Genomic DNA, 27,565 nt, shown 5'->3' with positions numbered 1-27,565 from the left:
ATGATAAACCTATAGGACCAGCATCTTCCAATGTGTGTATGTTGCTTTCATGTAAAAAATAACAATTTGACAAACACAAATCTAAAAGTATTTTTATTTCTGAAAAAGATAATTTTGATTTAAAGACAGGACTGTTACGGAGTTGTTCTAATAAAATATCGATTGATTCTTTAACTGGTATTGAAGGGTAAAGATTAACAATATCGAAGGAAACTTGAAATTCACCAGGATCGATATACTATGATTGAGCACATTCAACAAACTGTTTTGAACTTCGAAGTTTTGTTTTGTTAAGATTGGAGGTCGGTTGGATGAGATTTACTAAATAATTTGATAATTTATATGTAGGTGATCCTATTGTGCTTACTATAATTCGCATTGGGTAGTTATTAGTTGGTTTGTGTGCTTTGATGACACCATATAATCGTGAAGGAGTGGCGTCACTTGGATAAATCGATCTATATTCATTTTTTGTAAACTTTGTTTTCAGATTTCGTAAAGTATTCTGAACTTTGCGAAGGAGTTTTTGAGTTGGATCATAGTTTATGATTTTAGATTTTCCGAGTTGTTCTTCAAGTTTTTTAAGAGCATCGGTTTTTTAATTCGAACAAAGCCTGATCCTTTATCGAACGGATAAATACTAATTGTGTTGCTAGACTTAAGTTCTTTGAGAGCTTTAAACTGATCCTTATCTAAATTTGTACAAACCGGTTTATGAATTTTCAAAACTCGAAGTACATCTTGTCTAAGTTTATGTGCATCAGTATTTTTGTTTGAATATTTTAACTTTAAAGCTGCCGTTTCATTTATACTTATTATATCCATATATGGAACTTTACTCGGAATTGGAACAAAGTTGGGTCCTAAATCTAGTAATTTTTTGTGATGTGTTGGGATATTATCAGCACATAAATTAAATGTTACCTCTTTTATAAACTTGTACTTTCTTTGGTTATCATTATCTTTATATCTACTTTCCTTGATTAATAAATCAAATTTGTTTTTTAGTTTATTTCTCGATTGCAAAAACATATATTCGTAGGACTTATCTGTAATGTTTGTAATTTTTTGAAAATCTTCATTATTTACACATGATTTTATAAATTCTTCTAATTTTTTGATTGAAATTATGTTGTTGAAATATCTTTTTTTTGCTAGCTTTTGGGTATGTAGAAGTAGATCTTTTTTAACTTTTATCATTAAGCATTTACTAAATTTACTGTTCAGTGGATTTTTTATACGAAGAAATCTTGGGATGATGCAATGTTTAACACATCTTTGAAGAAATATCCATTGATTTTTTGATTTTGCTGCGTTTTTCTTTGCGTTTTTTAATGCGTTGATGTTATGATATAATCCAATACTATAATTGGCGACAATATAATTTTTAAAAGTTAACATCTTAGATAAGCTTTTATAAAATTTAATTAAGTTGAAACATCTGGTATAGTATGTAAACTTATCCTCTTTCTTATAATAATTTACAATATTTCTAGGGGTTATATATACCCTCGTTATTCAAGTAATATAAAAAACCGTTAAAAAAAAACAAACAAATAATAAAACTTCAATGTAATGTGTTCTTGCGTCTTAAAAAAGAAAAATAAGGTTTCCAAAACGACGATGTGACGTAATCACCGTCGTCTTCATTCAAACCGCCTTCACCCGGAGAACACTGGTGAAACTGTATTTCCAAGGACAAGTAGAGGAAGACTATTTTAAGAGAAAAGTGAGAGAGTTCTTGGAAATACAGTTTCACCAGTGTTCTGGTGAAACTGTATTAAATGAATGCACCTCGAATATGGAATGGTTTGTCTATAAACATACGAAACTCAACCATTTTAGAAACATTCAAAAAAAGACTAAAGTGCGAACTATTTGCAGGCGCTTTCAAGAACTGATAGTAAACTTTCTCAGTACATCTGAATTACTTCATCACTATTGAGATAGTTGTAAATGATGGCACTTTAATCTCTAATTTTTATTATTATTATTATTAATATTTTTATTATATTTATATATATATATATATATATATATATATATATATATATATATATATATATATATATATATATATATATATATATATATATATCACATAGGACCTTATTTGCTTATCTTGCATTGAAGCATCTAACTTTTTTTATTTAATTTTCTATGACGAGGAAAATACAGGAGAAATTAGGAGGAAAATATATAAAGAAAATATTGTATTCTATCTATATGCTTTTTTAAAAGGAATTACTTTTGCTAATAAAGAACTTTTTTTCAATGAAATGGCGAGGATCAAATGCGATAGTGGTGTAGTGGTAGAGAACTCACTTTATAAGCGATTAGTTTTGAGTACAATGTCCGGATTTAATTTGCTTCTCTGTGCAACTGCTTTATTCGGCTTGAGTTTAGGTGTTGAATAGTTGAGGGAAAGTTGTATAAAAACTATACTAAAATCTAATAAATAAAAATAAATAGCATCCTTAACTTAACATCCAAAACTATATTAAAATCTAATAAATAAAAATAAATAGCATCCTTAACTGTGGTAGCACCTTCAAAATTGGGGAGGTGAATATACAAACAGTAAAAAACAGGTAACGTCGTTTCCGACCCCCGAATTTATTTAGACAACTCAAAAAATACATACATCTAAGTGGCGCTACGGTGCTCTTTATTAAAAAATACCCTGTATGTATTATATAATATATGTATTATATATTAGAAGCAAATTTCCTTAAAATAATTTCACTGATTTTATTATTTTTCTTAAAATTTTTTATTTTATTTCTAAATTTACCTGTAAAATTAACATCACTAGTGTGGCAGGGTTTAATATAATTGAATGCAGAGTTGTTAACCAGGCTAAAGTAGCAAGGCCAAAGCCACATGTTACAAGGCCAAAGCCGAGACCAAAATTTACAAGGCAAAGGACAAGGCAAAGAGTTTAAGGTCAAGGTCAAGAATTAGAGTTTCAAGGCTAAGGCCTACACAAACATTTTCAAGACCAAAAACCTAAATTTTTGCCTAAGGTTACGGCCAATTATTAACAAAACTGTAGACAACGATTGCTGACAATAAACTACATGTTGTAAAAATAAACCAAGGTTATGCGCAAAATTCTTCTAAGTCAATAAGAAAACAAACTTGTATGAAAGCCGAAAACAAATATATGAAAGCCGAAAACAAAAATACATAAAAATAAAGAATAAAAAATTTTAATTCTTTAATTTAATGTAGTTTTTTTTGAAGGCCAAAGCCAAAAAAATCAAGGCCAAGGTCAAAATTTTTGGCCTTAAGGCAAGGCCAAGAACTAACAACTCTGATTGAATGCATGGACTATTTATTTAAGATGTTTGTGTGTTTTCTCTAGAATATCTAAATGGATCGGAAATGTTTTTTAAATTTCTGCAGTTCAAAGTATATCAATTAAATTTGGCAGAAAAATCCTCCCAGAGTTTGATCAATAGTGGAGATCGACCTTTTCAAATGAACTAACAACTCCTCTTTTTGCTTTTATCTAGGGTATATATATTTGTTATTGTTAAGAATATAAATATGGCACTCTTAACTTCAGATCTTAACATTTATATTTTTATGGTGTAGTATTATATATTTTGTAGATAATAGCTTTTTATTATGTTTATATATATTTATTTTTATGTTATCAATTATGCGTTTTTTAAAAGTACATTTAGTAAACATACAATAATAATTAATAATACAGTAAGGACTTTTTACTCAATCAGCTGTCTTAAAATAAAGAAATAATGTCTCATTCTTATTACCTCTTGTAAAAAAAGAATAACATTATAAATATATGCTAAAAAAATTTAAATTCATTTAGAAGGAATAATGAAGGAAGATGCCTTTACGGAATAATATCGAAATTTGGATTTAGAAATAGTATCGAAAAACTAGCAAAGAACATGCGAAGAGAGTTGCTACATCGACTGACAAATAGGTAGAAAATAAAAGGAGGGTTGCAACACCCACTTACAACTACCCATATATACATATTAGGGTGTTTCGTTTTTTATCAATTTTTGAAATAGAACTCGCGAATCGATTTATAAATTGATCATTTATATGAAAATAAGTTCGAGCAAAAAAAAAAAAAAATAATATTTAGGGTCTCCGCCAATTCAATTTTGGGCAAAAGTGTTGGGTGTTTTAAACGCCTGGCTGAGACCTTAACATTTATCCTGTAAAATTTTTTATTCTTTTAAATAATATATGATGGATTGAATATTAATTACATAAAAGAAGCATGTTGAAAAAATTTAAAAATTATTCTACAGAACCTTCTGGAATTGGTTAAAAAAAATTTTTTTTATACAAAGACCTATTTTATAACTCGGTGGCGTATCTGAACTTTTTCAACATGCTCCTTTTATATAATTAATATTTAATCCAGCATATATTATTTAAAATAATAAAAAATTTTATAGGATAAATTTTAAGGTCCCCACCAGGCGTTTAAAACACCCAACATTTTTGCCCAAAATCGAAACGGCGGGAACCCTAAAAATTTTATATATATATATATATATATATATATATATATATATTTTGCTCAAACCTATTTTCATATAAATGGTCAATTTATAAATCGATTCGCGAATGTAATTTCCTTATTTCAACGGATACTTTCCTAGAGTCAAATTTAAGGGATTATGTCCTTAAGCTTTCTCTTAAAATAAGGAAAGATTTAAAAGGAAAGATATTTAAGGAAAGACATTTCCTTAAAATTCAATTTCCTTATTTCAAGGAATTCTTTATCAGTGCTGATATTATGGGATTATTTTTCTTAATTTTTCTCTTGAAATTAAGGGAAGACTTTTTTTAGTGTAGTTAAAAATCGCACTGTGTTAATCGAGAGCCTCTCTCAAAATCTGTTGTGACATCGGATTAAGTTGTATACATGCTGAAGGAAAGGAAAAAAAGGGTAAAAAAAAAAACAGCAGCTTTAAATTTTTTGCGATATTTATTTCTCTTCTTTTTAGAATCCACGCAGTCACGGAAAAGATATTTCTAGTGCATTGAATCTATTTACATAATGATAAAAACAATGTTAAAAAAAAATTATGTATATAAAACTTTTATCCTCTAACAATAATTTAAACCTTATAATCAGTCTTTAGCAACAAAATAAGAAAAAATAATAATAATAAAAATAACTACTTATTTTTCAAGAATTTATGTACTAATTTTTGATAAATTTCAAAATTTTTTTATTTGACAAATTTTTTTATTTTAGAACTTCTCATCACCACCATAATATACATATATATATATATATATATATATATATATATATATATATATATATATATATATATATATATATATATATATATATATATATATATATATATTATTATTATTATTATTATTGTTACTATTATTATTGTTATTGTTGTTATTATTATTATTAACAATATAAAATGAAATATTGTCAGGCGACTAAAGTTTGGTAAAAGAAAGATTTTTGTAAAAAAAAAAAATTCAAGTCAAGCTAAGACTAAAATTAATAATGGACTGTTTTATTACTTTAAAAGATACAAAAAATATTAATAAAAAAAGTTTAGTAAAAAACGTATTGTTAAAATAAATATTATTATTTTGGTAATTTGCACACAAATTCGTTAAAATATTTATTTTCATCTATAGTAAATAAAATAAGATATTAACTATATTCATGATATGTATACATAACCGATGTCTATATACATAGTACATGTCTATAAACTTAATATATATGCATATACATTAAAAGATACATTTTAGACCGTGTAATTCTAAGCTCCTTTATATGTTCCATGACCAAATAAACCAGTTCTTGCTATAGAGTCAGTTCGATGCTTTTGGAAAGCTTTTTCACGAGCTGCTTCGTTGCGAAATGTATCTAATGCAGGCAATGCCTAAAATACAATCTATAACTAATAAATATTGTTCTAAAAGAAAATAAATTTTAAATCCGATGTTTTAAGCATTTTGGGGATTTTTGTCCTAACTGCAATCTTAATATGATAAAGATTGACCAAATCAAGAGCATTTTACTAGTATAAAAACAGCCTTTATTAGTATATACTCGAAAGCCAAGGCTTGTGCAATCTAACTCCTCCTGATGTCTCCTAATAACTGTTAACCACAACTAACTAATATCTTATTAAGTATATTAATTTAAAAACATCTGTAATTTTCAATACTTTTTTACCAGTATAAAACATAAGTCAAAAAGTATTTATACTTTCAATTATATTTGAAAAAAAGTGAAAAAATGAAGATAACTATCAAAGTGCATGAAATTTATATTATTCAATATTTGGTTACAGCAGCACATCTTTGAGGCATTGTTGACAAGCTTAACTAGTTTGTCTATAAGGATATTTTTTCATTTTTGATGAAAAGCTGCAAGCAAATGCTTGATTGTCAAGTTAGAGAAGGAAATTTCTTAGTAAAATTTTCTTCTCCAACTTGACGATCAAGCTTTTCCCATAAATTTTTCAATGGGATCGGTCAAGACTTTGGTGGCCAGTCCATAACACAGACTTTACTAGATGTGAATCAATTCTTCGCAGCCTTTGAAGTGTGCTTAGAGTCTTTATCCTGCTGGAAACACCATCATTGATGCATCTTTTCTTTAAAATGTGGTAGCATATGTTTTTTTTTATCAAATTGGTATAGTATTTGGCATCCATGATCAATTTGAACTAATGGCCTAATAAACCCCTGTTTATTAGGCCATTAGTTCAAATTGATCATGGATGAATTTGACGTAATGGCCTTACACAATCACAAGAAAAACATCCCCACACCATGACACTCCCACCTCCGTGTTTTATGGTTAGTGCAGTGTACCGTAGGCCTTCCCTTTTATTTTTTGTTGTCTAACATACTTAATACCATCAGATGAAAATAAATTTCCTTTAGTTCCATCACTTCACAACACTTTACCCCAATCTTGTTTAGTCCAGTGTAAACGCTCTTCTAATTTTACTAAAGTCATCTGGTTCTTATTTAAAATCAATGGTTTTTGACTAGGATGTCTTCCAAATAAATTTTTTCACAGTTGACTCAGACTCAGACTGTTGTATTCAGAAGTAATCCGTGGTCCAGTAAGGTGAGCATCAACTTTTCACATTTGAAAAAGTTGACGATCATCCCTTTTAGTAGTTTAACCGGTTAAAACCCATAAACACACTATATATTGAAAGAAAACACCATACAGATAATTTTTTTAAATTATACTTTTGTACGGGAATTAAGTGATCGCGAATTGAAAATTCCGTAAAAAACTCTGGTCTTTCAGTTTTTATGGATCTTAAAAATCAACTATAGCTAATTTCATTAAGACTCTCATAACTTACATGTTTAAAATAATACTTTTATAAACAGCCATTAATCTAGATAGATTGTTTTATGTATTTATGTATCAAGTATTATATCACTGTATTATGTATTTACATATCAAGGTAAATACAAATACAGGATTCAAATACCTAATGTTATATGACAAAAATTTAAGGAAATATAAATAAGTTAAATAAAGTACATTAAATATCAACTACATCAAACTTTGATGTAGTTGATATTTATGTGTGTAGCTTTGATGATCAAAGCTACATCAAACCACCAACTTTATCACACTACCAACTTCTTAAGTTTTTACAAATATATGAAAATATTGATACTAGCGGTACGGTAACTTAAACTCTATTATAATTTTCATTGGTTAGTTTTAAAATATAGGCGCATTTTTTTAAAAACGTGAAACTTGACAAATAAGAGTGGAAAAACTTAGATTGCAATCTCTGATTTTATATTCCTTTCTATAATAAAAGAAAGTAATGTTTAAAAAAAAAAAATTTTATGTTAAAACTTCTTTATCATAGAAACATAAAGTAAATTTTCCTTCAAAATATCCCTCTTCTTTTAATCAGTGCCATAGCATAAGAGGTAGAGCACTTTCTCAAATCTGTCATTACGGCCCCAAAATTTTATAATCCTTCGATTATTAGGTATTACTAAAAAAAAAAGATCCTCAAATTTAGTAAAGGGCCCTCTAAAATTAGAAAAAGTGTCCCTATTTTGCTGGCTTTTCTCTTCCCCTTACCGGATTAATGGTAAACACTAATTACCCCTGGACCCCCCACCATCTGGCCATGTTGTATACTTACACCAGTAAGTATAATATAATTAAAAATATTAATAATAATATTTAAAAATATATATTTAAAAAAATAGTAATTGGAATGAAAAAATCGATACCAAAAAACAAGATATATTAAAAAAAAAAAAAATATAATATTGTTTATAACGCTTATAATACATAACACTGTCAGAATATTCCAGTGTGGTATTATTTGTTATTGTCAGTGGCGGTTAGTTACTATAAATCTGCAAAAATTTTATGATGGTAGTAAAGGATTGAAGAATAAAAGAAACTACTTCATAACTATGGCTTTGAGAAATTAATGGCTTTAATTTGCAAAATGATGTTCCAATTTACAATTATTTTGAGCAAATTGAAGAGGTTTAAAAACACTTAAAATTAAATGTTTAAAATATTAAATTAGAAGCGTAGTAGATCAAATGACCTAAATATTTAAAAATATGGCATCATTTTACTTACCAAAAACTAAAGTTAACCATTGTAAATTAGATACTGTTTTGAAATGGAAAAAGAATTTAAATTAAAGTTTGAGTATGATATCGAAGGAAATGATGTTGTAAGATTACGCTGCTTGCTTTGCAAGCAATATTAATCTCGCATTAAAAACATTAAAAAATTTTCTATTTCGTGGATTCGTCCTATAACTCCATCAATTAATAGAGACAGCGTAAGCCATTGCAACAGTAAATAACATAAGGAAGCACATAACATCGATTATCGGAGTAAATCGTGTGTGGAAGGTTTTAAAGAATTTATAAATAAAAAACACTGAGGGCTACGAGAAATGGATGATAAAGATTGCGACTGACTTAAGAAGAAATTCGATGCAGTTTACTACTTGGCAAAAAAAGAACATCCATTTTCCGATTTCCCTGATTTGCTAGAGCTAACTAAAAAAAACGGCGTTGATTTTGGGAATAGTTATTCAACTAATCGAGCTGCTGGTATTTTTACAGATTACATCTGTAAAATTGCTAAAGATTCTTTCAGAGAGGATTTTATAAAGTCGAGATATTATTCAATTTTAAGTGATGGCAGTGATATTGCTACACTTGAACAGGAATTAATATATGTGTTGTATTTCTTTGAGGACAGTCCATGCGTTAAACTTTTGTCAGTTGAAAGCCCTGACAATGGTAATGCCTGTGGTTTACAAATCTTTCTAGAACAAGTATTTGCCAGAGTTGGAATAAACGACATGGTTAAAAAACTCTTAGGGTTAAACGTAGACGGAGCTAGCGTATATCTTGGTGTTCATTTAGGTTTAGGAGCATTACTAAAAAAAAAGTCTCCATGGCTTCAAGTAATACATTGTTTAACCATTGTCTTGAGCTTACACTAAAAGATGCTTTTGAAAAATGTACTGTATTTACAAATTGTGAAAACTTCTTCCTAAAGTTACATTGTCTTTATGAACAATCGCCAAAACGTTTACAAGAATTGAAACTATCAGAAGCTTGGGAAAAATCCGTTCCTAAACCAGCAAAATCATATGGTACTTGTTGGTTGGATCATAAGTGGAATGCAATGAAAATAGCTTTAGATAATTATGGTGTATATACTTCTCATATAAAGTCTCTTAGCCAAACAGATTCTCAGCCATCGAAAAAAGCCGAATTAAAGGAGTTTTTAAAAGTTTGGAAAAATACATCTCTTCTAATACATTTATCTGTTAATCTAGATGTTCTTGCACCGTTGAGATGCTTGAGTGTTGGCTTCCAGCAAGATTTACATGATCCTGTAAAAGCTGTCCGCAGAGTGCAGCAATTTGGTTGGACAAAAACAAAAACTTTAAGTTATCTTAAATAGTTTGTCAGGCAATATTTCAACAGAGCAAACTATTTTAACAAACCACAAAAAATTAATTGAAAATATAGTCGAAAAAGATGGCAATTTTATTTACCAAAACAATCCTTTAGAAAATTTTAATAAAACTAATGCATCGGTGCAACACATTTATACTGATATAACGAATAGTTTAACAATTAGTATGGATTTACGTTTCAAAGATATTAAAGTATCTCCTTTATTCTGTAATTTAACCTTTCTTTTGGACATTTCTTTTTGGCCAATGAACCCTGTGATTATATTTGGTGATAAAGAAATAGCAGAAGTGGTTTCACATTTTAAAGACCTCCTAAAAAATGGGATGTGTAAAACTAATAAAATTTATATTGAGTGGATTGTTTTAAAAAGTTATATATTTCCAATGTTAAAAGATTCATTAGGTAAATACTATTTGAAAACATGGAAAAAAATATTTACATCAGATATAATTATTGCTGACTGCAGTAATGTGTTAGACATATTTGAGTTGCTTTTACTTTGTCCATTTACAAACACTAACTTAGAACATATGTTTTCCCACATTAACAGAGCAAAATTGGATTGGAGAAACAAACTATCACATAATCGTCTTGAATCTCTTTTACGAATAGGCCAAGAAGGATGCAACATCAAGAAATTCAACCAAATCCCTACTTTGGATGCATGATAAAATAAGAAGACTATCTGCTTTGGATGCAAAGATAATATAAGAAGACTATCTGCTGCTCATTATCGCTATCCGGAAAAACGAAAAAAATCTGCCAATGCAAATTGTATTGACCTTTCTTTATCAACAATATCAGATTTAGAAAGAGAAAGTGATAGTGATAACTCCGATGTATAAACTTATTTTGCTACATTTCTTAAAATAAAAACTTTTACGGAATTTTCAATTTGCGATCACTTAACTCACCCCTTGTATATATATGTATATATATATAGAAGCAGAGCCCTAAAACGAACATGGCGAGCCCTGCGAGCTGCTCCTCTAAACAGCTTTTTATGAGAGCTTATGATATTTGCTCAAGCTAGCTGTTTGTTCATTAAAAAAATTGCTAATTAAATACAAAATTTGGTTTTATACTTGTTACAAGCATATGTTTGTAACAAGTAATTTTATAGTTTATATAATTTAGAGTGTAATTTTATATGAATCAGGAAAACAAGATGAAGGAAGCAAATTCCAAAGAACTAATGTTTGAGGAAAAAAACTAGACAAATAATAATATTTAGAGCATTTAGGAACAATCACAATAAAATGATGAGACTTAATCAAATGACAAGTAACACAAGAATGAATTTTAGTAGATGGCACAAAGAAAGGCTAGCTCTTTAAAGCAGTGCCCATTATAGTATTTATAGAAAAGAGAAAAGGAATCAACATTATGACATTGTGAAAATAGTTGAAGGTTGGCTGCAAGAGCAGTTCCAACTATGCTTAACGCATTTTCGCACCTTGTCTAAAAGAGAGAAGGGCATCATTAGAAAATCCGCTCCAGATATGGCAACAGTATTCCATACAAGGATAGATTTAAGATTTATAGAGATAAAGAATAGAATCCAGATTAAGAAAGTGTCGAGCACAATAAAGAGATGCAACCTTAGAAGATGCTAATTATGTGATGGATTTGATATATGGTTTCCATGAAAGATTAGAGTTGATCCTGTTGTTTTTTCAGCTAATTGTTGGGATAACAATTAGCTGAAAAAAATTGAGTTTTATCTGAGTTAAAGTTTACCAGCCACTGAGAGCCCATGCTGTAACAGAAGTGAGATCTTCTTTAAACTCAAATGCCCCTTTAAGCAATCAGAGGAGTGGAATCTTTTTTTTACAAGACAAGGTATGGAAGACTTCCTTACTTTTCTGAATCCTAGAATCCAGTATAAGCATTTAAGGGGTAAACAGATTTTATCTGCTGACCAGCTTTGCACCCCTTCTTCATCTATCAGACTGAATCTAGTATTTCATCTCAAAAATTAGACTGCTGAGACTTCTGGAGAATTTATGAAGTGTCTATGATAAGGGAAAATCTTTTACTTCACCTCTCTTGCATGGTTTAGATTTTTTTACCTTTAAGCTAAGAGCTTTCCATCAATCTCTTGATTCCACTAGTTACATCATACCTGATATAGCTGACAATATAGGTTGATCCATTGTTTGACATTTTTATCACTCCAACTTCTGTATCTAAAGTGATTTCCTAAGACCCTTCTACAGCTTGTCGTTCGAACAGTATACCTGTTATAGTCTTGCAGAAGTGTTATCCAGAGCTGTCTTCTATTCTCTCAAAACTTGGTTTATATAATGTCCAATAATGTTGTATAGTGTTTAAAATCTATATAAGAATTTCTCCAAATCACAAACTTGATGTCAAAAAATTCATTAAAACAGCAATGATTTTTCTGACAACTTTATTTCTAAGGTAATCCTATTTAAAACCTTTCCTCTAATGTGGCATACAAAACTACTATGTATTCTAGTTTTAAGAATTAGATTTTTACCACTTTGATTGCTAATCTTTACAATAATCTTATCTCAGTGAATAGTTAACGGAAAGTTTCTTTAACTAAAATGATTAAAATTTTATAATTCATACAAAGACAAGTTTAATCAAAATACAGTTTCATATTCTTCTTCCGAAAATGACTTAAGTTGTCAAACATTTAACCTTGACTTAATTTAGTTGTTTACCTTTATTTAAAAAAGCATTGATCATTTTCAAGCAAACATTAATCATTATTAAAAAATCAATAAAAAAATACAAAAATATGATAAATAATATTTTATAAAATTAAAAAAAAGAAAAAATAAAGTATAAAACAAAAAAATTTGTTTCATGTAAAAAAAAAGTGTTTGATACAATTTTAAAAGCAATCAAAGTAAATATCATGAACATGTTTTTTAATAGATAAATTTAGCACATGATTTAACATATTTTGCACAGCTGTGTGTGCTGGAAAAAAAAGGTCGTTTATATATATGTAGATTTTTTGTGCCCTCCATTAAGACAACTGTGATTTTTTATAGTTTATAATTAAATCAGCATGATTTAATTATGAAATTTTAAATTATAAAAAATTCTCACATTTTTTTGAAACTTAGACATTTGCCATAGAGGAGGAGGATCAACAGATGGCTTATGTCGTCTTAAAAATGAAGTACGAGTTTCACTGTAGCCTTTATGTCTTTTAGAAATTTCACTTTTTCTGTCATTGCAAAGTTTTGCTAGGTGTAACTGCTGCTCTTCTTGTGTGTAGCCATATTCCTTATGCTCGAAAATGTTAATTGGAAGCGATGCTCTATAGTTCAAAGTAAAAACATTATATAAATTAAAAAACAAATAAAAAAAAAAAAAAAACAATGAAGAAAATAAAACCTAAAAAAATTAAAGTAAAAACGCTAAAGTGATCAAAAAATTCCATTCCATTCAGTGGCACTTAAAGGAAATTTTTTTTTTTTTTAATAAAGCCGTGTTCTTATTACATATTTTCTGAAACAGTTTTAACACTAAACTGTTATAATTTTATATACATATAAATATTTTTTTTGATTTAAAGAATGCCTGCCCAAACCAAAACCCTTTATCGATGTAAGTGCGCTCCACTGCGCCTATCCATATATTAGTCAATATATGTGATAGGCGCACATATCTCTATCAGTTGATGTATGTAAATAATAAATAACAATGTAACTTTCAAAAAATGACAATAATAGATAAAAACATAAAACTAAGTTTAAATCAAAAATTTCCAATAAGAGGCTTCAAACCCTGTTCACCATATTGACATTACAGCAAGGTGCCGCAATGCTAAACACACAACTCATATCTGAAATTAAATTCAAAATTTTTATGACTTAAACTTTTAAAATTTACTAATTATATTTGCTCCCGCAACTTTTAATGAGCCAATCAGACTTTACTACCATGACTTTAAAAAAAATTTAAGCAACAATACCATTGAGCTAGCCACAACATTGTTAAAAACACGCAGATTATCAATATAAGCAAAAAATTGTGATCAAGTTGTCAAAAAAAAAAAAAAAAAATGCATGTGTGGTCATATAAGCCATGTGACCACATACCTTTCCTGAGAAGGCTTGATATACATACATACATATATATATATATATATATATATATATATATATATATATATATATATATATATATATATATATATATATATATACATATATATACATACATATATATATATATATATATATATATATATATATATATATATATATATATATATATATATATATATATATATATATATGTATATATATATATATATATATATATATTTGTGGATTTGCAGTGGACCTATAGGCATACATATATATATATATATACATATATATTTTTACTTAGTGGACCATTAGTAGCAGCCGCTATAAATGGCCAGCTAATAATTTTCCGACATGTTAATAGTGGCTAGTCATTGGCTAGCCACCTTTGGGAGCTACCACTAATGGTCCACTAAGTACAGCCGACCGCTCAAAATATTAATTCACTTTCCAAGTGAGATGCATAGTAACACACCTGTCTATAAGAAATATGCTAACCTTATGACACAATTAATAGATATTAAAATCAGATATAATAATATAAATGAAACAATTATAAGAAAGATTATTTTTTAACAATCATTAATGAAAAAATTGAATAAATAGAACATGAACATCAAACACAAACAAAGTTTGGAATTTTTTTTTACTTTTTTAGAAGCATATTGAAAACCGGAGATACAAAAATATTCCTAATTTATTCAAAACTTACAATGACAATAATGGCTGATAGCCCTATTTTAACCATTATCTAATTATAGCTAATTTATAATTAATTATTGCAATGTAAAATAGTTATTGTCCATCGATATTGATTTTAAAATTGAAAAACCAATTTGATTTTTGAATGATAATAAAAATCATCAACTTGATGCATTAGCTGTGCATTTTATGATTTTTTTATAGCAATTCAATAAAGATATCTTTAATCATCATCAGAGTTTCAAAAAAACTTGGTTTTTTTAATGTTTTCTTGGTGTTTTTCTGTTGTTGTTGTATTTTTTTATAGCAATTTTTAGTTTTTTTGACATAAATTTTGGAAGAGTTTTCTTTTATTCTAGTATATTTTTAGTATGGTGTTTATACATGTATTTGTGCTTTTATGATTATTAAAAGCACAAAACTTTTATGATTATTAAAAGCACAAAACTTTTATGATTATTAAAAGCACAAAACTTTTATGATTATTAAAAGCACAAATACATGTATAAACACCAACTTATATTTTAAATAAAAAATTAAATTAGCTATAAGTAAGATATAAATCTAGGCATACTGTATGGGAATGTTTATTTGTACATGTTGTATTTCCTAACAACTTTGATAATCATTAATATAGAAACTATTCTTACCTTATAAGAAAATTAGCATTTTAATTTTGATAATGTAAATATATTAGTATATAATACTATGCCAATTTAATATCAGACTTCAAATGCTCGAAGAAAAAAGCAATCTATCAAAATTGTTTTTTTTTAACATTTGTATATTGTGTTGTAATTTAGTCTTACATTGTTTGTTATACTTTTCAAAAAAATATATATATATTGCTAGTAAGCCCTTCTAAAAAATGCCATACACTTTATTTACAGGAAAATGTAAAAATTTTGAATTATTAATGTTTTATTTGGTTTTAAATGGTTATCAATTTAGTTGTCAAAGGTGCTAAGTAGTGTTGTAAATAATTAAAAAAAAAATGGTAATATTTAAGAAAAAGAAAGCAATCATTTAATAAATTAAACATGTAAATAAAAGATATTAAAAAAAGTACTGAAAATAATATATGAAAATTTAAAATAAAACAAAGTACTACTGAATATAAAACAAAGTACTACTGAAAATAATATATGAAAATTTGAAATTAAAAAATTATTTATGCAGTAGTCTTGTGTTAGTGTTACTGCATTAGTGAGAGCTTTCTGAATCTTTTTTTCCTGACTCAGACTGCCTTCATCTGGCGATTCGTAATTTATTTATTCATAATTTTTTTTTTTATCTGGATTATTTTTATATCTAAACATTTTTTACATCAATTGCGAGATTTTTCAACATACTTTGTTGTTCAAGGTCAATTTTTAGACATAATGTTATGGCAAAAGGGACATTTAACTTTTTCCATTTTGCTAATTTGGTTTGAAAGTTTAAATAAATGCACAATTAAAGTTTTTTTTTTCTTCCTGTATGGAGAGCCTAATCATAATTGATTACCAAAAAAAAGAACAATAAGAAATCAATCAATGTATATATAGATATTATAGTGCCTTAAAACCTTATTTAGATAGAAAAATCACAACACAGTGTTTCTATTGTGTTGTGGTTATCTTTTTTTAGATTTTATTGCAAAAAAAGTACAGTTCTTTTATTAAAAATATGATTTTTAGATAAAATGATTTTTTATGTAAAGGGGAGGTTAAATGCACCCAAATATATATATATATTATATATATATATATATATATATATATATATATATATATATATATACATATTTAATATATGAACATCAATAAATACGAATTCTCTCAATACTAATTTTTTTATTTTATCTTAATAATAATGCCATAATACATAAAATACCAAAAAAGTATTTTTAAAGGGAGTTTTCTAAAATTTTTATGATCTGCTTCACAATATTTTACTATAAAATTGTCCATAAAAACTGCCTAAATCAGGTACGTAGATTTTTTTTTTTTTTTTTTTAGATAAAATGATTTTTTATGTAAAGGGGAGGTTAAATGCACCCAAATATATATATATATATATATATATATATATATATATATATATATATATATATATATATATATATATATATATATATATATATATATATATATATACATATTTAATATATGAACATCAATAAATACGAATTCTCTCAATACTAATTTTTTTATTTTATCTTAATAATAATGCCATAATACATAAAATACCAAAAAAGTATTTTTAAAGGGAGTTTTCTAAAATTTTTATGATCTGCTTCACAATATTTTACTATAAAATTGTCCATAAAAACTGCCTAAATCAGGTACGTAGATGATAGCCACCCAAGATTTACAAATAAAGATAATGCCATCCGTTTTCAACAAATATTAAACAGTCAACATCATGCCATCAAATACACAATTGAATTGGAAGATGAAAACAAAAGATTAAATTTTTTAGACATCCGAATAACCAATAATCAAAAAGATAATTATGATTTTAACATACATTGAAAAAAAGCAATAACAAATATTCAGGTTAAGCCTAATTGAAACCACGATCCAAAAATCTAAGAAGGAATATAATAAGTATTTATTCATAGAGCTTTATCAATTTTCTCTGAAAAATTTTTAAATAAAGAAATCGATTTCCTAATAAATGTGTTTGCTGAAAATGGATACGAAAAGAAAAAATTACAAGACCTTGCAAACATTGTTATAAAAAAACAACACTCAAATAATGAAATAGTTTTATCTAACAATGAAGCAACCATACCAACTGTATCACTACCTTGGATCTCAATATTATCACCAAAACTTCGAAAAATCTTTAAGAAAGCAGGTTACAGGGCAGTCTTTAAATCTAATGCAAATCTTAAATCTTTGCTAACTTCACACAACAAAACAAAACTACCATCAAATAACCATCCCAAAGTATACCTAATAGAATGCGAGTGTAAACAAAAATACATCGGCGAAACAAAAATGAAAATAGCAACAAGAACAAAACAACACCAAAAAAATGTTTTTGAAGAAAAATTAGAACAAACTGCAATTGGGCATCATAAAATTAAATGTTCATGTAGTATAAAATGGGATCAAGTAAAGACGATAAAAGTAGAACCCAAAAAATTTGAAAGAAAAGTTCAAGAGGCAATCGAAATTCAGTTCAACAAATGCAAACCTAAAAATGGAGGTATGAATTTAGATAATGGTCAATATGTAAAAACGCAATTCTGGACGCCATATTTTTTATACCTACATAATATTAAAGAAGCCCAATTAAAGCGGACTTTAAAGAAGCCATTAAAAAGTGACGTTACCGTTTGTTTGTAATTTAATTTAATCAATAATTTGTAATTAAAGCTGAAGATGCTAGTATCTATAATCTAGCGAAAATTTCTTAGATAAAATAAAAAAATTAGTATTGAGAGAATTCGTATTTATTGATGTTCATATACTAATTTTATTCAACTCTCATACAAGATGTCATAATTTAAAAAAAATATATATATATATATATATATATATATATATATATATATATATACATATATATATATATATATATATATATATATATATATATATATATATATATATATATATATATATATATTAAATGTAATTCAATATAATAAATGTAAATAAACGATGCTTATTGTGTCAATATATAACACTAAAACCAATTAATATAAAATCAAGAAAGATAAAATTATCTAAGTTTTTGTAGAAGACTGCTGCAACCACATTAACTTTTAAGCATTTAATAACAAAAAGAATTTTTGTAAATTTCAATATTAACTATCCTATTTAAATCTGAAATTAATATATGAATTATAATAGAGCCATTAAAGTCAAAATTAGTAGCTTAAATGATAAATTTTTAAATATTTCTCAAAACAAAAAACAAAACATAAAAATTGCAATTTCCCCCTCAAAAAAAAACAAGAACCAAAAAAAAGAATCACATCTCAAACCATCAGTGTATTTATAGTTTTTTTGCAATTTGTAGAAGTGGTTTGTAAGTAGTTAAGCTAATTGCATAATGGCTATTAGTATTATTCTAACTATATATATTCTAATTAATTATATTATATTATATTCTAACTATATAATAGTCAAATTAACTGACTAATAATAAACTTACTTGGTCGGAACTCCAAAAACCACATCAGGGGGTAATGAAATTTTATTTCTTGCAGAATGATGCACTTTTTTTTTAAAACACTCATTGTTTAATTGATAGTTGCTGAAGTCTTTTGCTGTTATTAAACCTAAATGTATAGCTGATTTATTCATTTTGATGAAATCCTTCTGAGAGAAATAATATGTATCATTACTTGAACCTTTCAAATGTGTTTGCCAGCTGCCAAGCACTAAAATAAAGAGCTTTAAACATCGAAGAATGTACACATAGCCCTTAATATAAAGAAGTGTATGGAGTTAAACTATATCATGGTAAAAACCACCAATTTTTTGCAATGATAATCAGAGAGCTTTTATATTTCTCAAATCACAACCATAAGTTACTTAATATTAGGACATTAACATGAAAGCATAACTGGTTGAACATGCCATTTTTAAACAAAAAGTAATCAAGAATCATAAAAACGACATGACAAAGTTTAGCTCCAATACACACAATTAGATAATCAAAATCTAGATGAAAAACATGGGAAATGTAAGGGTTGACAGAAACAAAAAGTATTACAGTTAAAAGTGCAACAGGAAAAGATTGCTTAGAGGTACAAACCACAAGAAAAATGTAAACTTTGATCACTTGAGAAACAGCAAACTAAAACTATCTATGTAAATAACTCAATTAGATAATTTTAAAACATTTGGTGAAATGTTTTATTCAGTAACAAAAAAAAGAGAGTGAAAAAGCAAGAGTGAAAAAGCAAAACAATTTTGAATAAATGGCAGGTAAAAATAGAACAAATAGCTAATTACAAAAATATATATATATTCACATTGAAATAGTGGGTTATTTATTATTTATAATTTTTATTTTGTGCTAGATGCTTAAAAGGTAATATATTTCAAGATGACTTATAAAGTAGATTTTATCTTTATAATTTATATACTCAGTCCCAATCTCTTTTTTGATTATATTTTTCAGTGCCATTTTCTTTTTAAGCTAACTACATAATACAATTAGCTTTAACTTATGAAGTACTTGCTCAATAGTGTTGAAAATTTGTACCTAACTATTTTTTAGAGAGAAGAACTCAAAAATGATACCTAAAACACTAAAAAATTAAAGCTTCTTTATGATAATTCAATTTCAAAATGGTGTAACACTTTTTATAAGTTTTTCGATGCCCTCTACAAAAAAATGTATATCTTGAGATGCCTAAAAGATATGATTCTGAAATTTATTCCTATGGTTCTATATATAACAAACTCCTTATTACAAAAAAACTGCAGGGGTTTTCTTTTTTGAATCTGATTTATTTTGAAAGTTTTTTGAAAAAATTTTAAAAAATTGTTATTTAATAATGAAAAAAATATATATACATTAACTTTTGCATTGTTTTAAAAAGATTTTAGAATCTCAGGTACAGTTCTAATATATAAACTTGTTTGCATTTCACATTAAAGATCTTTAGTTTATACAACCTTTATGCTTAATGAAGGATTTTTTATTTACGATGTTATTTTAGGGAGTGGAACTCGAAAATGATGGCTAAAACACTAAAAAATTAAAGTTTCTATATGAAAATTTAGTTTCAAAATAATGTAAAGTTTTTTGTAAGTTTTTTGATGCCCCGTACAAAATATGTTTATCTTGAGATGCCTGAAAGTCATGATTATAAATTTTTTTCTAATGCTCTATATGTAACAAATGCCATAAAGCAAAAAAACTGCAAGGATAAGCTTTTTTAAATCAGATATATTTGCATTTAAAGTTTTATATTTCTAAACCCTTAAAATATTGAAATTCCAAAATAAATCACGGAAATAATTAAATTGTAATAAAAAAATTAAAATAAGCCAATAAGAATTAACAATCTTTAACAGTTTCATAAAAAATTAGTTCTCTAGTTTAAAGTTTACTCAGTTTTCTTTAATGCTTTGATAATCAATTTCACTGATTTTGTATTGTCTTCCTGTGAAAATTGTTGGAATATTGTTCATTAAAAATAAGTTCATTGATGGAACCCAGCACACACCATCTCTAGAAGGCTGGCAATATGACCTTGAAGGGTAAAATGGATGCATGAATCTAACTTGAAAGTCTTTAATTTCAACATCAATATCCTCCACTAGTCCAATCTATGGGTTGTTATTATAAATAAAACATGCAAACATTTCAATGCTTATATTAGGCAAGCAATCTTTAATAATCTCATCAGTTTGAAAATTAAAAACAAATGAATAATCTTTTTGTTCAGAAACAACTTTAGTTTCAATTTTTGTGTTACTTGTTAGAATGAAATTGTGATAGCTCTGGATGCTTGGTAACATTTTTGTTGAAAATCTTTGGAAAAAAAATTCATTTCGAGTTATCAAGTTTGACTCCTTAAATACGTATCAAAAACTAATTTCTATGATTTCATTTTGGTAAAAAAAAAAAAACATTCCAGATGCTGTAAGTATGATTTGTTGTTGCTCAATGAAGGCTAGCAATTGAAGTTAGTCTTTTAACAGTCCCACCAAAATCATTATAGGGTGATTTATCATGACTTGTTGCAAAGAAAAACTATGTACATTTCATAGCAAAATTTTGCCCATGGTGGCATATATTTATGTAGTGTTCGCAATTTTGTACTGGCCAGCACACCCATCTGAAAAGTAATGAACAGTTTCTACTTGATGAGAAATATTGCTTTTAATATGTTCCATTGATAACTTCATCACATGATATACCACATCTACATCATGCAGTAAATCATCTGAGATAAAACATATTGAATCACATTTAAGGACATTATTTACTTTATAATAAACTACTGTAGGGTGCAATGCTGCTTGAATTTTGTTCCAGTGAAAAATTTGTACTTCGCCTTGTACAACAAACTCATAATTTTCTGAAAAATCACAAAGGACAATGACCTCAGTACTACTCAACTCATTTTTTAATTTCTATAAAAAATCAGCAATGTATGAATGTTTTGCAATGTAAGAATGAATAGTAAGTTTTTGTAACTTATTTATTAAAGTATTAATTAAGCTACTTGATTTCTGTTAGACTTACTAGCACAGATCGGTCTGCTGTCTTCCATTAACCAGCTCACACTGTAATGAACCATTTGGGACGATTTGAGTAACAGTGAGAAAAACAAGTTTTTATACCAGGATAACTGATTTTAAACTTAGCATACAGTAAATGCACATAAGTACAAATGAGATATTTCCTTTCCTTTTTTTTTCTTCAGGGAAAGATAAAGCACCATTTTTCAGCAGCAGTTTGCGTGATATCTGCGCCATATAATTAGTAGCACTAAATTCTTTTTCTATACATTTGTTAGGCCAAGGTATTGGAACCAGTAGTAATTAAATTTTCTGATTCCATTTGAAAGTTAACATTTTTTCTATAATTTTTCCTAAAAGTATATCCATATCATTTGTTTTTCATTTAACTTCCTCATATAACTTATTGAAGGAATTTTCTTGGCTTAACTAATCAGGATCTTTATTTAAAGTCCTTGCAATACCTAACTTTACTGTTTTTTGAACATGTAACATTTCTTTTTACTGAGAGCAACTCTTAAGTGACTATTCACTGCACAGTGGGCCATAATTCACTTTTACTGGACAAAATTCATAACTAATTTAATATTAGGGCTATATTGACTAAAATTAGGATGAGTAGTAATATGATGTATGCGCTTCTATTGAAGGTGTTATTTTTTTGATTTGTTGCTATGGATACTAAATTTTGGGTAGCAAAAATCTAGTTTTGGTATTTGCAGATATTTTTACGAGTGCTATGTTTACCAAATTTTATATAAGTACCAATATGAGGTCGCGCTTTAAAACATGAATGTATCTTTTATGTAGTTGCTATGGATATCTAATTTTGCTTAGCAGCAACTAACTTTTATTATTTGCATATGTTTTATTTGTGCTATGTACACTACTTAGCACCTGTTTTATTATGAGATCCTTGCTTGTGAAAAAACTTATCTAAGTTTAGTATGATTAGCTAGTGTCATTACACGTGCTATTACACGTTGCTAGATAAACTTGTTTTCTTGTAGAAAAAAAATTTGTATTCTAGCTTAACTAATTAGTTTTTCTAATTAGCAGATTTTTCGAGCGTCTACAGAATTTTTAAAATTTGTATGTTTATATTGTTCCCATGCATTCACAATCATCAAAAATCTTTGACAATGTAATCTACAAGTAGTACAAGCTTAGCAAACAATAATTCACAAGAATTTGAAGTTGACAAAGTTGCAACTTTTCTTTGTTTTTAATGATGATTCTTGAAATGATAATGTAGGTCTGCCGAGTTGTTTATTTAGTTTAACAACTTTTAAAATCTAGATATAATATATAGAGTTATAATATAATATTTTAAAAAACGCCATTATTTGATGTAAATTTTATTTATTTCCATCGATTTTCTAAACAACATTTTTCTCTTTATAATTTTTTTTTTCTAATTTACATTTGCGTCTACTTCAACCACAGCATTAGTATATTCATTAAAACTTTAAGTGTATATAAACGGTTTTAAATTGTTTTATAATGTCTTTACATAGGTTCGACACCATTTAGGCATCAAAATTCTTATTTTGGTTTTTATACTTTTGTCCAGTCACTGGCCCACTGTGCACTGCATGCGTTTTGAGAGAACTTATGTTCATAGCCGTCAAAAAAGAATTGAGATTTAAGAAGTTCAATATCTTCATCTTCATAAATCTAGGTGCTAGTCGGTTCTCCTGGTCCATCATCCTTAAATGATACCAATTTAATTATACATTATGGACATATCTTTTCTTTATTATACACTTTTTTTTATTTATTTATCCAATTGAACATCTTTCTTTATCATTAATATTTTTATATTATTTTTTAGTTCTGTAAGAAGTATTTTTAAAGTAATTATTTGAAGATTCGTAAATAGAAAATCCTTCATTAAACATGAAGGTTGTGCAAAGTGAAGATCTTTAATGTGGAATGCAAACAAGTTTATATATTATAACTGTACCTGAGATTCTAGAATATTTTTAAAACAATGCAAAAATTAATGTATATAATTTTTTTTCAATATTAAATAACAATTTTTTAAAATTTTTTAAAAAAACTTTCAAAATAAATCAGATTCAAAAAGAAAACCCCTGCAGTTTTTTTGTAATAAGGAGTTTGTTATATATAGAACCATAGGAATAAATTTCAGAATCATACCTTTTAGGCATCTCAAGATATACATCTTTTTGTACAGGGCATCAAAAAACTTATAAAAGGTGTTACACCATTTTGAAATTGAATTTTTATAAAGAAGCTTTAATTTTTTAGTGTTTTAGGTATCATTTTTGAGTTCTTCTCTCTAAAAAAAAGTTAGGTACAAATTTTCAACACTATTGAGCAAGTACTTCATAAGTTAAAGCTAGTTGTATTATGTAATTAGCTTAAAAAGAAAACGGCGCTGAAAAATATAATCAAAAAAGAGATTGGGACTGAGTATTGATATCTCGGAAACCGTAAGGAGTCAGACACTAAAAATGGGAGTAAAGTTTTATTTTATTAATATGAGCTTGTATTCTGAAAATCATCAAAACCTGAAATGGCATGGTGCCGAAAATTTTTTGGGTTGGAATGACCGAAAATTTTCTGATTTGACATGGAATGACCCTGCTGCCAATTTAATAATATTTAAATATCAACAAAATTGCAACAATTATTAGCAAAATAGAACTAAATTTTGTTTGGATTAAAACTCTCCTGTTGTTCCAGAAAATTCACTTCCTGTTACAGAAAAGAGATCACACTCAAGATCAACTGCCCTGATGTAAGCAATAAAAAGGTGATGACATTTTGTCAAAACTGGAGTAAATAGTTGTGTTACCAGCAACTAAATCCACTTTAGATCTAAAATTGTCAGGAAGATCATTAATATAGTAAAGTAAAAATACAGAAACAAGAATGAAACCTTATGCTAGAAATTACTGGAAATAAAGAGTCCAATATGCCAGTAGGCCAGACTTAATTAAAAGTTGTCAAGAGCAACAGCTTTTGCCTTGCTGTCTTCAAATATTACATAATAAAGCTTTTCTCTTATGACAGTTAACAAGTCAACTGTAGAAAATTATAGGATTAAAATATGCATTGATTGTCAGAGAGTAAGTTGTTAGATTCAAGATGAGATATTAGAACTTAAAGATTCAAAAACCTTGTTAGTAATAGAGGGAAGATTAGATAATACTTAAAAGGGTCAGAGATTCAAGAAAGTTATTCTTGTAGTAAAGATGAAAACAATGATTACAATTAGATTAAGCACCTGCACAACAAGGTAAAAAACCGCGGGGTCAAACCAGGCTTGATTTAAAACTAATAAGAAGTTATTTATGAAGAAGTTAAGTATGAAGAAGACCTTCAAGTTTTAGTGAGATCATAGCATGGAGAACAAGGATGAAATGAAAACAAACTAGGGTCAGAGAAAAGATATAAATCAAAAAGTGAAGGTAATTGATTAGAGTTGTCTGGAAAAAAAGTCACAAAGTTGACTGAGTTAGAAATTGAGAAAGATTTTGTAGTGGTACTAGAGCCTAGCACTAAATTTTGTAGTGGTATGAGAGCCTAGCTAATTAAAGTGATCAGCTTTGCAGTAACTAATGAAAATAACCTTTGCCGAAAGATAAAAAGAATGGACTTGGTCAATCTGATCAGAAATAGCACCTAAAGAGTGTCAAGTTTTGGGAAGCATGAAGCACATAAAAGGATAGTTAGAAGATTCAAACCTGACTTCACAACAAATAAATAAATTGGTATGTAAGTATATGCCCAGGCCAAGCATGTGACTACTTGATAATAGCCAAGCATGTGACTACTTGATAATAGCCATCAACACTGTGGAATATTTTATTTCAGAGTACACTTTTCTTAAAAAATATACCTACAAAAGTTAATGTTACAAAGCAGCAGCACCTGGGGAAAGTTGTATTGGACCACATGTTACCAGTGTCAGGGTGATCATATTGACCCTGACCTAACCGATTACATGTTTTATACATTTATATATATATATATATATATATATATATATATATATATATATATATATATATATATATATATATATACATATATATATATTATATACCTATATAATATATACTATATAGTTGAGATATAAAATAAATTTTTATCTTTTTATTGTGTCAGATCTAATTTGTTTCAAAATACTAGTTATTTTTAATAGCTTGCAGGTGATTAATATCTTAAAACAAAATTACATTGTTTATTAATATAATAAGCATAGTTCCTGTTAATACAATGACAATTTTTTTATTTATTTTATAAATAATAGATAAAATAAACTATTCAGTATTAATAAATATAAGTAGATAATAAAAGATTGCTAGAAAATTTGAGATAATAACTAAACGTGAAATACTTACAGTAAAACCCTATTTAATAAAAAATTAAGTTTATACAATTATCTATAAGATTTGTATTTTATTCTTTACCTGTAACTCTAACTATACACAGCTTGTTGACAAAATTACATAAAAATAATTATAAAAATTTTTTGAAGTAATTTTTAAATATATTAAAACAACTTAGTTAATAGATTTTTTCAATATACTAATGTAAATTTAAAATATCTAAGGATTACCATCTACAGTGCCAATGCCATTTCTTTGGTTGATTTTGCCATAAGTGAAATTAGAGTCTGGTAATTTATAACCACATTTAGATGGTTTTCCTATATCAGCCTAAAATCATACAAAAAAGATTTTATGTTACAAGCAGTGAAACAAGTTTTTGTTTAAATGGCAAGTCTAAGTGTTAAAACTTTCTAAAAACTAGATCTAAATTAGGAGCTTAAGATACCATATATATATATAATATATATATATATATATATATATATATATATATATATATATATATATATATATATATATATATACATATATATATATATATATATATATATATATATATATATATATATATATATATATATATATATATATATATATATATATATATATATACATATCAAAAGACAATCAGATATGAAATAAAAGTGATAAGTTACAAGCCAGGAAAACCTATTCAACTCCCTAAAAGTGTGCTATCAAATCAAAGTTCAACATCATATACAATGAGAGAGATCAATAGGGAGAGATTATTAATTAGAAATAATGCAATTATCATCACGATTTTCAGTTTTTAATTATATTTTCGTCATAATAGATATTAAAATATTATACTATCACCTTAAGTAGAAGTGGATTACTTGTTTCCCGTAAAACTCCAGGAATTATTTGGGTTGCTTTTGCGGCCATTATTTGACACCTATAAATCAATAAATTTTGGCTCAATATGCAGGCTAAAACTTAATTATTGTCTCTAAATTTGTTGAATTTACTTTTAAGACTTAACCTTAATATTTATTTAAAATAAGATTCTCTCTAGAAACAACATGTCGATTGTCCGTTTAATTAGCCATAGCAACGCATTGTACACAAACAAAAATTAAATGTGCGACGCAAGGGAAAAAATATACTTGAAAACATGGATGCAACTAAAAAGCCGTTTCTAATACCGCCAGAGTTTTCAGCGTATGCAGAAAAACATGAAATATTTGGAATATACGAG

At 27.0% G+C, this 27,565-nt stretch overlaps 3 protein-coding genes across 5 annotated transcripts in view; 1 reads left to right on the top strand and 2 right to left on the bottom strand.

The window, feature by feature from the left end:
* Positions 1-543: 543 nt before the first annotated feature.
* Positions 544-1,401, bottom strand: LOC136076094 (uncharacterized). Its single transcript, XM_065789558.1, has one exon. The coding sequence runs from the start codon at positions 1,399-1,401 to the stop codon at positions 544-546; it is 858 nt and encodes a 285-aa protein (XP_065645630.1).
* Positions 1,402-4,962: 3,561 nt separating this feature from the next.
* On the bottom strand, positions 4,963-27,454 carry LOC101239671 (cilia- and flagella-associated protein 77). 2 transcript variants are annotated; one of them, XM_065791114.1, is made up of 7 exons: positions 27,350-27,454; positions 27,184-27,262; positions 26,574-26,673; positions 18,930-19,158; positions 13,087-13,300; positions 5,778-5,918; positions 4,963-5,042 (listed from the first exon to the last, which is right to left on the bottom strand). In XM_065791114.1, the coding sequence occupies exons 2-6, from the start codon at positions 27,250-27,252 to the stop codon at positions 5,796-5,798; spliced, it is 735 nt and encodes a 244-aa protein (XP_065647186.1). In that variant the 5' UTR covers positions 27,253-27,262; positions 27,350-27,454; the 3' UTR covers positions 4,963-5,042; positions 5,778-5,795. The 2 variants fall into 2 exon arrangements, with proteins under 2 accessions (XP_065647186.1, XP_065647187.1); XM_065791115.1 differs by lacking the exon at positions 4,963-5,042 and having other exon boundaries at positions 5,545-5,918; positions 18,930-19,056.
* The window catches only part of LOC100212162 (adenylate kinase 8), a 37,111-nt gene continuing 36,963 nt past the window's right edge, over positions 27,418-27,565 (top strand). The window contains exon 1 of one of the 2 annotated variants that reach the window (XM_065791112.1): positions 27,418-27,565. In XM_065791112.1, coding sequence (XP_065647184.1) covers positions 27,482-27,565 — 84 coding nt within the window. In that variant the 5' untranslated portion in view covers positions 27,418-27,481. The other variant, XM_065791113.1, reaches the window with a different exon arrangement.

This window comes from Hydra vulgaris, chromosome 02 (genome assembly GCF_038396675.1).
Source record: "Hydra vulgaris chromosome 02, alternate assembly HydraT2T_AEP".
Classification (NCBI taxonomy): domain Eukaryota; kingdom Metazoa; phylum Cnidaria; class Hydrozoa; order Anthoathecata; family Hydridae; genus Hydra; species Hydra vulgaris.
The sequence above is the reverse complement of the archived record's forward strand: the minus strand, read 5'-3'. Positions and strand labels throughout refer to the sequence as shown.